Below are 14,947 nucleotides of genomic sequence, written 5' to 3'. Positions count from 1 at the left end.
TCGTTTGTTAATTTTGGTTTGTGTGTTTTATTTATTTATTATTCATCTCTGTAACATCAGATAGATAGATACCTTTCTTTCGATCTTCCATCCAAAATGCAAAGCGATGTAATAAGCAGTGGGACATCATGCAACTTGGGAGTGGGTAGTGTGTCCTTTCTTTGTGTGGATCACCACTTTTGTTTGGTTCCTACCAATTATATGACATGTTGATGACGTTCAATCTCATTAGCTTTGACTTTTTTCAGTTTTGACAATGACTTTCCATATAAAATTAATTAAATAATATATATCAATATTTTGGATTTATTAGTTAGATTGGATTAGGGCTTGTCCCACCTCCTCAAGCCTCAAAAGGGATTGGGAATAAATAAATAAATAATTGTTTGTTTAATTGGGGCTATTGTCATGATTAGTGTAACCTCGCAATCTAGGAGTGATACCCGCACCATGCGAGGTAAGGATTTTCAACACCGCCCTCTGCTCTCTTCAAACATTTTTGAATCCAAATTATAATATAATTTAAATTTACAAATACAAACAAAATTTAAACTCATTAGAGTTATATTTTGTATTGTCTTGGTTTCCTAGATCAATTTTTATATAGGAGGTCAAGGTAATACAAGAGTCATACTTAAACAATGTGAGACTTACTATTCCAATAACTTGAATACAACTTCAAATTTTTAACAAATTGTATATATTTATATACAATATATTTATTTAATAAATATTTATATAAATATTTAAAATTTAATTTTTTATATATAGGGGACGAGGCGAGGTGAGACCCTGCTGGGGTCAGCCCACCCTCCCTTCACATGGGCGGTGCGGGGTAGCCCACTAGCCCATGAGGTGGCGGGTCCTCGCTACCCACCCCTATTGCAATCCTAATTCATTGCCTCAACAATCTAATAATTTTACTATAAGCTTACCTATACATTATTAATTCATTTTAAAGGAAAACTCTAAAACCCATAAATATAAATCCTAAACTTCTAAATACCATAATGCTAATTATTTTTAAAATAATTATTAGATATCAATCCAGCCATCACCTTAGGTGGCAACTGCCACTCCAAGAAATGGTAGAAATAATAATAATAATAATAATTAGTCATTTCTCAAGGTGGCAACCACCTGCCGACAGTTTTTGCCGCCATGAATGGCGGCCAAAGCTTGCCCAAAAAAATCCCATAGATGGATTCATCGTTGGTGAGATCGAATTGGGCCTTGGAATGGGTGAGCAAATTTGATGCCACCATGATGCCAGACTTGGAGGATTCGACTGGATCTGCTACAAACAGTGCCAGATTCGATAGAATCAGATCAAATTTGTCCAGTTCGGCACCACCTTGGCGCCAAAACGTGGTGATCGGCCACCATCCTAGTGCTAGAGGTGGCGTCAAATGACCCAGCAATTTTCTTGTTCAATTTCAATTTAATTATTTAAAATATATAAGAACTTAATCCTATGTGAGTGGACTTATTATAAGCTCTAATGGAAAGATGAGGTCTCATCTCTCTATTGGAAGGTATAAAGGATCTAGTAAAAAATGTGGTTGGTATTCTCTTCTTCCTCCATCATTCCACTATATGGGTGTGGAGGAAGGATCTCTCACAATGCACCCCCTTCATGCAACAGGGAGAGAGATCTCATTCTTCCATCCTAAGTTTTCTTGAGAGTTTATTTCACCTTTTTAATGGAGGGAGAGGATTTGGCCCTAAAGGTAAAAGGGAAAAGGGGGCCCTTCCTTTGAAGGGAAGGGATGTTAATACCTAGCTTGTCATAGCTTATAATTTTTTTAAAAGAAAATAAATAAATACACTAATAATATTCTCTCAAAACTTATAATATCACTTATCATTTTCGTCCCATTTGAATCCACTTCTCATTCTGCCCCTGAGGTACAAGCACTTTACTTTAGTTATGTTTTTGCTTGTAAATGGTGAGCAATTGAGTCCATGATGCTCGTCCGATGGCTAGCTCTTTGCTTGCGGCATTGCTCACCAAGATGTTAATCATTATTACTCCTTACGTTACTCACTAAGATGGTGATCACTATTACTCTTTATGTTGCTCGTCAAGATGAAAAACACAATTATTCCTTATGTTGATCACTGAGCGGTGAGGAACCTCGAAATGCTCGCCTACCATACGAACACCATCCCTCCTTACGTTTCCTTGCCAAATTGGTTAGCACTATTTTCCCTACGTTGCTCGCCAAGTAACAAGCACTCATATTAAATAATGCATGTATAGTGGCAAGTATTTTGCACAAGTGGCTAATGGAAATGAATATATTAAAAAACTCACAACATATCAAAAGAATATGCTATACATCAAAAGTGGATTTTTTCTTACGTGACAAAATGAATAACAAAAGATACAAAACATTCTTATACAAAAAAGAATTGCACAACAAAATTTTCCATCCCTGACAACCATAGAAATACTTCTACCCTCCTTATGGATAGATTCTACTCAGATCCCATTCCTCAAGTGACAGAACATCCATAAGAAAATCTAAGTATTTGTTTTTTGGTGGAGGGGCAGAAATTACTATGGCAGAGGCCACTAGGGCTTGATACAATTCCATTATCGAGAGGTTAGAAGGATCAACGGTTTCCCCATACATTATACCACTAGTCATTTATTATCCTTGGATGGGTAGTTGCCTAGGACTTGATTCGCATTCCTCTTATATGGTAATTAGATGTAGTTATCTACAATAATGTAATTGTCATACTCGTAAAGTTTTCAATAGTTAACATGTTGTATATTGTCATCCAAAAAATAATAAAGGGAATGAGTGAGTTCAACAACTTAGTAAATGAATGTCAGTGCCGATAATGTGAACAAATGAACAAATATTAATGCACAAATAATATAATGGACGTGCAACAATGAATAGATGGACATTAGATATGTAGAAATGAGCTTTGATCCAAATAAGATATTACCAATAATTGTAATAATTATTAACCAAAAATTGAATATAATTGAAGTCATATGAAGAAGATGCCAACAATTCAGTATGTATTGATATGCTCATTTTTCATCTTTATTTTGTCTTCTTCCAATTTTTATTGTTCACCATTCACAATATCCTGTAACCTGTATGCATGGTTTTACCCCCCAAGTGGGTTGTGTGTCATTTACTCCACATTCATCACATAAGGTTGTTCTCTCACAGAACTCAATGATCTTTTACCATGAGGTATACAGACCCCAGGGACTACATCCATCATCATTGGATATATTGCACTATTCCACAATCAATCAGATCTGGTACCAATATTAGGATTGAAACATCTCTGGTTGAGTTTTTTAATGAGAAAAATTGGCCAACCTTGTTTCCATAATGAGCAATGATAGAGTTACAACCTTTTTACATTTATTTACAACTTAACAATAAAATAGTATTTTTTTAATTCAAACACATCAAATCAAAGTCAAAACTAAAATAATATTTCAAAATAATATTTTATTTGAAGATGGTAGAAAAATTGTAAAAAGGTTGTAACTCTATCATTTTTCTTTCATAATTCCATCGACTTGTTATACGAACATGCTTAGAGTAATGTCATTTGTGCAACATATAATTTGATATAGAGACATGCTTGAAGTAGTGTCATTTATTTGTGCAATTTAGTGAGTGATGGGAAAAATAGACACAAGTTTGCAAATTTTAATAATTTTCAGTCATTTGAATAATTAACAAACAAATGCCATAACAAAAATAATTAAACGTCACATAAAAAAATATTATTTCAACAGTTAGTCATGAATCCAAAATAAAATCAATATTAAATGATTAGTTAGATCCACAATATAATAAAAAATAAAGAATAAATAATCCTCACATTTGTTCATAAGACTGACAGAGTCCCCACTTATATTGATCAATAAATTTTAGCATTAGTTAGATGTTTCTCTCTTTTTCTTTATTTGTTTATTTCTCTCATTTCCTTGCTTACAAGTACCTGCTCACATTTTCTTTTCTTTTTTCATTAACTTTCCTTTTCTCACTAACTCTTATTGATACTCTCTCTTTTTATTTTTCTCATAATTTCTCGTTTAGCATTCTCACTTGAGCTCTCTCTCTTTCCTCGTCAGTTTCTCGCCTTTTACTCTCACTTTACACATTTTTTCTTTTCAATTTTTCATTGCTTGTAAGTTACCACTGGTATCCCATATTTATAGCACTAGATTCTTACTGCTGAAGTAAGATTATAGTCGGCAAAGCTTAACCCATATTAGAGTATTCTCATATGGTTATCTAAACTTTTCCCTAAATTTTAGCTAGAAATGACACTACTTGTAATTTTATCTTAAATTTTACTCATTTTCAAAAAAACATCATACATCTCATTCCCTATCATTTCTCTATTCTATTAAAATAATATTCTTTTACTATTTCTTTATTACTTTTTTCTCTCACTTCCATTTCTATTTTAATTACTAACTCTTTTGTCTTGTTCTCTTCTTTTCAAATACCACATTCTACTAACTTTATAAATACTTATACGATTCTTTCTCTCAGATACAATATTATTTTTTAAACCAACATCGATAGTAATTTTTTGTAATATATGCATTTTCCAACGCAATGATATTTTTTAATATGATTTTATCCGCATATATAATGGTAATATTTTTTATTGGATTTGTCTAACGGTAACATTTTTGTCATTCTCATATAACGGTAATATTTTTTTTAGTTTCTCTAACGGTAATACCTATCCGCGTATGGATGATCAAAATTTTTTGTCATTTCTCTAACAGTAACATTTTTTGTCATTTCTCTAACGGTAACATTTTTTGTTATTTCTCCAACGGTAACATTTTTAATTCCTGCTTCCAACGGTAATTATTTTTTGTCTTTCCTCCAATAATAACATTTTTTTATCTTTTCTCCAACGGTAACCTTTTTTGTCCTATATGTAACGGTAACTTTTTCCTCTATAAATATGCCTTCTGATTGCATTCACATTCTTAGAAACCCAACTCTCTTTTGATCTAAGAATCGAAGTTCAACATTCCCCCCTCATTTCCAACTCCCTTCATCAAATGGTTTGTTCATTTTTTCACAAATTACTCACATACTTGTCCTTTGAATATGAGTCGGATGTTGTTCTTAATGATGAGGCTAATGGAGAGTCATCGAAGCATTGTGTCAATTACCAACGTTGTAAGTTTATTTTGCATGATCATATTCAATGGCATGAGCGTATTTAGCGCGACTATTTCGTAGAAAATCCAGTATATCCCTCGAATCTATTTTGAAAGAAATTTCAGATGAGTCATCCCTTATTTCTCCATATTCTAAAAGAGGTAGAGACTTACGAGCTCTACTTCGTCTAGAGAAGAGATAATACTGGAAGACTTGGTTTATCTTTTCTGCAAAAGATAATCGCAGCACTTAGAATGCTAGCGTATGAGGTTATTGCAGATTTTATGGATGAATACATACGTATTAGTGATGAGAGCCTAAAAAATTCGTGAAGACAATTGTAAGTATTTTTTTAGATGAATATTTACGGTCTTCAAATGCCAATGATATTGCTCGATTGCTTACGGTTGGTGAACAACATGGATTTCTAAGAATGCTGAGAAGCATTGATTGTATGCATTGGAAGTGAAAAAATTATACTGCTGCCTAGAAAGACATGTACTCCGGCCACATCAGTGAACCAACTATTATTTTAGAAGCAATTGGTTCATATGATCTTTGGATGTAACATGTATTTTTTGGTATGTCCGATTCACATAATGATATTAATGTGCCAAATAGATATTTTATTTTCAAGAAACTTGCCCAAGGGTGTACTCCTCCAGTCAATTACACAATCAATGACAACGACTATACTATGAGGTACTACCTTGCAGATGATATTTATCTCAAGTGGTCAACGTTTGTGAAGACGATTTCATCACCACAAGAGAATAAGAAGAAGAATTTTGCCACAACACAAGAATTCGCAAGAAAAGATGTCGAGCGTGCATTTGGGGTACTTCAACAACGATTTGCAATTGTTTGTAGACTTTTTCGAATGTTCAAAATCAAGAAGCTAACAAATATAATGAAAGTATGTATAATTATACATAACATGATTATTGAGGATGAGCGTGATGATAGTCAAGGTCTTAACATGGAGTATGATCAAGTTGATGATGAGCTACCAGAACTATTGTGCAATCCAACAAGCGAATTTATCAACTTCATTCAGCGCCATCATGAAATTAGAGACACCTTAGCACATCATTAGCTACAAACAGATTTAATTGAACAACAAAGGTAATTTTATTCCCAACAATAGAAGATAATTTTTTGTTGTGTTTTTTCTCTTCTCATTATTAGCCACTATGTTTTTCTCTTTCTTCAAATTTCATTCCAAAAGACATGTTTTCTTTAAGAACATGCTGATTATTATAGTAATACTTTCATTATCTGCAATAGTTTAAACATTTGTAATGTCGAAAGTAATCAAACAACATATATCCATGTTAGACAAAGTTCAACGACCACATCTTTACGTTGCGTCATTAAATACTTGATAACGTACAAAGTATAAAATACAACAAATGTGACAAATATTAACAATAACCCTCAACATCAGTCTCAACATTCAATTCAATGCCAAGCAAATTATACAAATGTCCTCCTATTGAATAATAAATAAGTTACATAAAACAATCAAATCAATTTTCTGATGCATTGCAATTGGCCAAGATCTCCCTTTGAAGTTGCTGGAAATATACCTGCTAAATTTCAGGCAATAAATTCACATCGAGCAACATTATTCGCTCCTCTCTCTCTCCCACTACTCTCTCTTCAATTTTCCTTCGGGCGATGTCCACTTTCTCTACCTCCAACCTCATTTTCTCGTCCTCTTATCTACTTTTATTTCCCTCTCTTTCTAGATCATATGATATCTTCTCGACCTTGAGCCAGAAAAAACTCTTTCTCTTGAACACGTGACTCCTCATGAAGAGTATATTTGAGCTTGCTCAGCTCCACAAGCTCATTTGATGGTCTGTCTTGGACCTTACGTTTTCCTTTCTGAGCTTTTCTTCCCATTGACCTTTCCAATTTAATGACATCATTGTCCACAACATTCTCGACCTTCAACTAAATCAGATGTAATTGTTGAGGTATGCGTCGGGGTCAGGGACATCGTCGACTCTCACTTTGTCCCGTCCTTTGTGCAACGTTGAATCCACTTCGATTAGTCCTTCAACAAGTGCTAACAATGCTTGAACTGAAATGAGATTTTCTCCAGAGATTGGTATATGATCTTTGCTTTGTCAAACTTCCAATTCAAGAAAAAAAAAAAAAGGTATTAAAATTAACCATTTAGCAGATAAATGAAACATAACATATAAAAATGGATGCAAAATCAGAGTAGAATAACCAAGTGGATGCTTATACTTTGTCTTGTTCAGTCATGCTGCTTTTATTCAACCCTTAACTTGGGCGAGCTTAGTATAAAATTTGTTCGTCACATTTTGAATGGCCGACCACCGATATATTAAGGACCAAACACTCCGCTCATTTGTAGTTTCTTTATACTCATTGAAGTATTGACTAATTTTTTTTCAAAGTTGGACGTGTTTTTGGTCTATTCCCTAAATCGCATTTACACTACTATTCAACCATGCTGAGACAAAAAAATTGTACTCTTCAGGAATGAAGTTCACACCCCTGACTGATTTTCTTTGTAACGAAGGCGCTATTTGGGGTGGGGGTGGAGAGTCATCCAAAATCACAGGTGATTCTTGACTTTGACCACCATAAATGTAGTCAATTTGAGGCTCTTGAATTAGGAGGCTGGTGAAGAACATATTTCCATGGTCTTGTAAATCAATCTCTAGGAAATTGTAGACACACAACTGATGGTAAAGATGTTACACACTTTAGAACAATATTAGTACGTGATTTTGCTAGGCGGCTCAGGAGGCCTATGGTAACATATACGAAATTGGGAACCCTCCCTCTCATGGCTACAACAAAGGTTGCCACTACTTATTGGCCATTCGGGTTACCATGCCATAGAGGTATCTGCCAAATATCCTGTGTCCCCATGAGGATTTGTCATCATCACAGCCAATGGGTTAGAGAAGGAAAATCCAAGCTCAACAATGCCGCAAGAAAAAACTGTTATATTGTTATTAAATTGAGCAACAGTTACACAAGAATTATAATTTATAAAATCCAAACAACTAGACATCATTCAAATGAATAAGACCGTACAAATCAGCAATATGAATGTCCAAAATCCAAACAATACGATATTAGCATGCAAATATCACAAGGCTTGGTCAAAACAAAAATGAGACAAAAATATATGGATTAAAAGAGCATGTGATAAATGAATAAGAGCATTCCCATTTGGTTCCCTAAAGTATGTGTGTAATATTCAGGGCTCAGAAATGTTATTTTTAATTAACAGCATGTGTAAGATAGGAGCCTTGCATGAACGGCTACAAAACCGTAATTTTGTGAAAATTATCACAATTCACTTAGTGGCCATTCAAGTTCAGAATACCCCGCCATATCAATGGTGCCTCATGCCTGAACACTTGTAAATTAACCCCACTCGTCACAGCCTTACACTAGACATGCAACCCCATCAATACGCCTAAATACTAAAAGCTGCAACGGAGGAAGGTAGAAGTAAATAACATATGCAAAATTTGAAATGCAAAATCACCAAACGCTGCCGAATGATGATGGTTTTGTCATCATCTACACATTACCAAAATCACAAACTAGTAGAGCAAAATCAAAGCATGCAAAAGAATTGAAATACAAGTCTCTAAATGACAATGAAAATGGCAAGATTTGTTGGACAAAACTGAACATGAAATTTTGTCCAAACTGAGCAGTAGTTACACAAAGAATGCACATCACAGAGAAAATGGTTGCAAGCTTAGACCCAAAGAATGCACATCACAGAGAAATGACAGCAAATTTAGACCCAAAAAATACACATCACAGAGAAATGACAGCAATATTACCCTAAAAAATGCACATCACATAGAAAATGACAGCAAATTTAGACCCAATGAATCATGCAAATGGATAAAATCAGACCCCAAATCCCAAGTATTTCGAATGAGTAAATCCTGATTTAACACCATCAATTGCAATGGATATATATTATAAATCACAAGGTAATCAAAGGGAGAAATCACAGATAAACTACAACATGGAGGGATAAACAACGAAGCATGCAAATGGGTAAAATCAGAACCAACACCATCAATGGCAATGGACATCTACGATAAATCACACGATAATTAAAGGGGTAAATTACGGATAACCCACGACATGAAGGGATAAACAATGAAACATGTAAATGGGATAATCACAAGCATTTCGAAAGAGTAAACCCTAACCCAACAATAGATAAACCATGACATCGAGGGATAAACTGAAGCATGCAAGATGATAAATATAGAATCGCGAATAGTATCGACAATGAATATATGAGTGTGTGAGAGAGAGAGAGGATTTCGTCGTGTGTGTGCTGGGTCTTACTGGAAACAACAACGTGGGGGCTGCCGGATGCGAAGGTGAACGACGGTCAAGGTGATGAAGAATCGAAGCAAGGGCGTTGGCACGGGTTGAAACTGAATGGTTTAGGATTGTGACGTACAGTGGTTCCCCATCCCTGATAGTTAATCTCAAAATGGGGAACATGATGGAGGCTGTATTTGGGGTTTTTTCCAAATACAAACCCTATAAATTAGGGAAAAATCCCATTTAGGGAACTGGATGGGAATACTCTCTAATGTCTATTTTGTCACCCTAGGCTTAGGGAGTATATCGGTGCTACTTTTTTTATTATTTCCTTTAGACTCATTCACTTCGCATGCTCCCTTATCTTTAGCCCCCCTCCCCCCCTAACACCAAACATCTACATACCATAGTCACTAAAAATATTTAGTTTTTTTTAAGCAAGTTGCTAGAGATTTTTAGTGAGTATGCTTGGTGCTTCCAAGTAAGTATGCTCGAACTCTTCTATGCCAAAATGTTCAGTCTTTTCATGCTTGGCATCTTTTGAGCAAGCATGCTCGAACTTTCTTAGGCCATTTTGCTCAAAGTTTCCGAGCACTTATTGAATCTGATTTTTGTCGTGGCATTTTTTATATATATGAAAATGAAGATAATTAATTTCATATATTAAGATTTATAGAGTAACTAAATATATTATTTTATATTCTATATACATGTTGTTAGTTTCAAAATAATATCTAAGATATATATCTACATTTTAATAATCAAAATAATACCATGATATTCATCCACATAAGTGGAGTTTTTCTTATATATAAAAGAAAAATACTAGATATAGTTATAGAGTGTGCAAGGGTTTCACACTCTCATTGAAAAATATGGATAAATATAAGATCCACATAAAAGATTATTTTTTTATGGTAGATCTCACTCTTTTTCAAATAGAGTGCGCATTACTTGTACACTCTATAAATATATTTAACAATACCCCCATCGCACGCATAACTACCTTGGTCTATATTTATAGTTATATATTTTATCCAAATCACAAAAAGAGCCTCATAAAAACAAACTTGATGTTAGGGGCGGCAATCTCTATTCGCGGGTTATGTTTGTGTCATGTCAAATAATAAGTATTAAATTATATGGATCAACTCGAAAATGACTCATTTAATTAATTGGATTAGACCCTAAAATTCTAACATGACCCATATAAATAATGGGTGATACAACAAAACCCGCTTAACCCACTTAATAATTAGCTTTTATTAGGTTAACCCGTACAATCCATTTCATATAAATGGATTTAGCTGACCTATATATATTTATTTTTTAACCCAATTATTACAATTTCATATATAATATAAGGATAACTATATAAATCATTCACAATGACAATTGGATTCATGATAAGATATTTTATTATCAACATCTAAATTAATAATATATAAGGAAATTAATATTTTCATAAAATAAAATCACATATCAACAAAAAGAGTTTAATATTTTGAGATATTGAGAATAATGCTACAAACAATCGTGGAGTGCACAAGCGTTGCAAAATTATTTTGAAAAAGAGTAAGGTTTACTATATTATTGCGCGGTGCTTGAACACTCTACGACTTTAAATATCATTTCTCATATTTATATATTGTTCAGGTCAAATTTATGAGTCGTGTCATATATTATCCCCTTACTTATGTATAATAATGCTCGTTTATACAGTAAATTTAAATTCCAAAGTGGGGAGAAAAAGAAGAAGCTTCATCTTAAGTAGGGCTTACATGAATCGTGAGCCTCTAACATGGGCTGACCCAACAAAGCAGAACCACTACGTTGGCCCACGCATATTCATTTGTGATTTCAGGATTAGGGTTTAGGGTTTCCTTATAAGGGCACGGAACCTCCTGGCTCCTTTTAATTTTTCGGAGCTGCTAAAGAGAGAGCGAGTCAGGGAGCGAGCAAGAGAGAGCCATGGTGCACGTCTCGTTCTACCGCAACTGTAAGCCATTTTTGCCACTTCGAAGCTCTTCTCTTTTGCTCTTGAAACGTCGCGTTCTTTCATCGTGCACTATATATATCACACTTGTTACCGATCAAAAAAAATATATCAAACTTGTTACCCATATAAAAAAATATGTCACAATTGTTACGTTACTCATTTAACGTCTGATCTTTGGTGTTGATGAAGCTTTTTTTGTTTTTGAAAATTTTCTCTGGTCGCTGAAAAATTGAGGAAAGGAATATAAGGTGGGACCTCAGATCTTATGCTTAATTTGACGAAATCATTGCTGCAGGCACACTATTTGAGTTGGGGGGTTGTGATCTGGTGTTTAAAGTACCGGATGGAAGTTTTTGATTTTGGATAATTGGCTATGTTTCGCTGTCAAGGAAGCTTGAGATCTAATGTTAAAATTCATTTTGAATGCCTTGCTTTTTTTCTTTTGTTTGCTTTATGAGAAAACGAGCAATTTAATTGTTTCTAACAATTGTGGGAAGCTTACAAATTGCAAACACCGAGAATAGTTGAGTAAGCATTTTTGCTTATTGTATTGGAAACCCACAAGAGCAGAGCATGTTTAGATTTGATTTTTTGCCATCGTGGGTTTCTTAGCAGCCAAACACAGAGCTACTTCTAATATATCTTATTCTAGAGTTTCCTCATATCCACAACAAAGTTAACAGATCATGTTGGGATATTAAAGATTACAGATGATTTTTTTACTCTATAGTTACGTTATTATAAACTCTGGGTGATATATAGATGGGAAGACCTTTAAGAAGCCCCGCCGTCCATATGAGAAGGAGCGGTTGGATGCTGAGTTGAAGCTTGTGGGAGAGTATGGGCTGCGATGCAAGAGAGAGCTCTGGAGGGTTCAGTATGCTCTGAGCCGTATTCGTAACAATGCGAGGATGCTTCTGACCCTTGATGAGAAGAATCCACGGAGGATCTTTGAGGGTGAAGCTCTTCTCCGGAGGATGAACCGTTATGGGCTTTTGGACGAGAGTCAGAACAAGCTTGATTATGTCTTGGCCCTGACTGTGGAGAACTTCCTTGAGCGCCGCCTTCAGACACTTGTCTTCAAGTCGGGCATGGCAAAGTCTATCCACCATGCTCGAGTGCTCATCAGGCAGAAGCATATAAGGTAAAACCATCTTGTCTGTGTGACATACATACTATCAACATATAGAGTAACTGCTTCAATATTTCCGTGTAGATTTTAACCGGGTAAAAGACTTGTTGCGTATGCACGGTCCTTCCTCATCATAAAAATTTTCTGTGTAGCCCTGAAAGTAGGTTGCAGCTAGATTTGGTGGTTGATTCTCAAAGCCTGGTTTCCCTTGTATGGTTGAAATGTAAGAGCTGTAGTAGATGAAACATGACCTCTATTATTAGTGTTTTTGTGCTTCATATGAATGTGGTGTTTCTATCCAGAACCTGGGGGAATTATGCAGGTAGTGGCGGTGTTAACAGTTGATTCATTCAATGGTGATGGCTATTTAGTGCATATGAAACAAATAGATGTGATGGTGTTATCGATAAAAAAAGATGTGGCGGTAACCCCAGGGGGTTGGCGCAAGTGGTAAAGGCCTTGGTCTTGGTGGTATGCTCTTTCTAGGTATAAGGTTTGAATCCTTTTGAGTGCAAACAATTTCTTGGGGCCATTGGACTCGGGAACTTCCCCTTGAATTACTAGAGGTGCACTTGCAGGAAATTCTTTGCTGATGGTCTGTGCATCCCTGGGATTAGTCGGGACTTTAATCTCAGACACCTTGTGCAAATAATAAAAAAAAATGACGTGATGGTGTTCTAGGTTACAGTGTTAGGGTAGTGCGGTGTGTTGATGAATTTATAAGAAATTCCTAGGAATATTGTACCTGGGCACACCGCAATCTATGTGTTTGCAAGTGCACGTGTTTTTCATGGGAGTATAGGACTCCAATTGATAATCTTGGGTTTTATTTGAATGTCTTTAGAGTGTTATTACTGCTAGTTTGATTAATATAAGCTCTTTGTTGTTGTAAGTATTCCCATGGATTAGTATTCTCTGAAATAGGCTCCTAAAATCCTTGTACTACCATTTTGTTGATATCACTGTTTTCTCTAAGAAGTGTTGTGTACCTTTCTTCAGAGATCTGCCTTCAATCAGAAGACATCGAGAAAATAAGTGAATGAAACTAGGTTGCCTTGTGTATTCTTCTTCTTTATCTGTGATACAAGTTCCACCTATCAAATTTGTATTTCAGATAATCCGTGAGAACACTCTTAGTGCAGAATCAAACCCAGAAAATCTGAGTCTACAGTTAACTGCAAGTTTGCCCTTAAAACACTAGGCTGATCCCTGATGATGGGGCGTAATTAGCCATCTTAAAAACTGAACCCAGCTAGCAAGCAATTACCATGGTTACTGGTGTTCCAAAAGTGTAAAATATTTTTCCCCCTCGTTTAATGAAATAATATCTCCATAAAACAAAGGGAAAAAGGATCTTTGGTGTAGTCACGGAAATTGGTTTGTTTGTTTCCCTCAACAAACGTTTGAACTTTGAACTCCCACTTTAAATGATTTTGGCGGCTATTTGAGCATTAAGGGCCATTTGTTCTTAAAATGCTGAATGTCTTTTGGTTGGGCAGGGTTGGGAGACAGGTTGTAAACATCCCATCATTCATGGTGAGGGTTGATTCACAGAAGCACATTGATTTCTCACTTACCAGTCCATTTGGTGGTGGACGACCTGGAAGAGTGAAGCGAAGGAACCAAAAGTCTGCTGCTAAGAAGGCTGCTGGTGGAGATGCAGATGAGGAGGACGAGGAATGAGCCATTTCTGGGACGTTGCATGCTAGTGGGGCTGGGGTCTCAACTTATGTTGAACTTTCAATATTTTGGTTGGCACTGTTTAACATCGTTTTAAATGAAGAATAGAACTGGCTAGTTGATATTTGTGTACCAATCTGTGTTTCCATTATCGAGAATTTTGTAGGTTGCTGACATTGACAGGCCTTTATGCTAGTTATTTCTTTGTGGGATTGTGCTTATTGGCCATGTTAATGGTTTACAAATCAAGTTGGAACTAGCCGTAGTATTTTGGTCTACTGTCTCATATATTATATGTACTGTAATTTATCTTTTCCTGATTGTAGTTAATTTCGATGGTTCTTTTATTTTTCCGCCCCTCGAATTCCTGCTGCATGCGTATGGCCGGCCTGAATGGGGTTGTGTTGGTGGGCGGACAAAGGAACTTCTTTGTCTTCTTTCGTCTTTAACTGCTGATTTACGTCACTTAAATCCGTGACTTTCATGGGGGAGCCCCATGTATTTGCAATCCATGACCAGCACAGAAAAAAATACCAATAAACTCAAAACTAAGTCATATACCCAATTCTATATTTGATTGTTTTCTGGTCTATAAACAATAATATA

At 35.3% G+C, this 14,947-nt stretch overlaps 1 protein-coding gene across 1 annotated transcript; it reads left to right on the top strand.

Annotated features, from left to right (window-relative positions):
- The first annotated feature begins 11,365 nt into the window (after positions 1-11,365).
- LOC121235007 (40S ribosomal protein S9-2-like) lies at positions 11,366-14,619 on the top strand. Its single transcript, XM_041131190.1, has 3 exons — positions 11,366-11,529; positions 12,292-12,673; positions 14,161-14,619. Exons 1-3 carry the CDS (start codon positions 11,502-11,504, stop codon positions 14,342-14,344), a joined length of 594 nt encoding a protein of 197 aa, XP_040987124.1. The 5' UTR covers positions 11,366-11,501; the 3' UTR covers positions 14,345-14,619.
- The last annotated feature ends 328 nt before the right edge of the window (positions 14,620-14,947 follow it).

Source organism: Juglans microcarpa x Juglans regia, chromosome 6D (genome assembly GCF_004785595.1).
Source record: "Juglans microcarpa x Juglans regia isolate MS1-56 chromosome 6D, Jm3101_v1.0, whole genome shotgun sequence".
Lineage (NCBI taxonomy): Eukaryota > Viridiplantae > Streptophyta > Magnoliopsida > Fagales > Juglandaceae > Juglans > Juglans microcarpa x Juglans regia.
This window is presented reverse-complemented; position numbering and strand designations above follow the sequence as displayed.

Excerpts from the sequence above, each read along its gene's own strand:
- LOC121235007 (XM_041131190.1), top strand. The coding sequence starts at position 11,502 with ATGGTGCACGTCTCGTTCTACCGCAACT. Across the intron at positions 11,530-12,291 it reads CGTCTCGTTCTACCGCAACT|ATGGGAAGACCTTTAAGAAG; the intron begins GTAAGCCATTTT and ends GGTGATATATAG. Across the intron at positions 12,674-14,160 it reads ATCAGGCAGAAGCATATAAG|GGTTGGGAGACAGGTTGTAA; the intron begins GTAAAACCATCT and ends TTGGTTGGGCAG.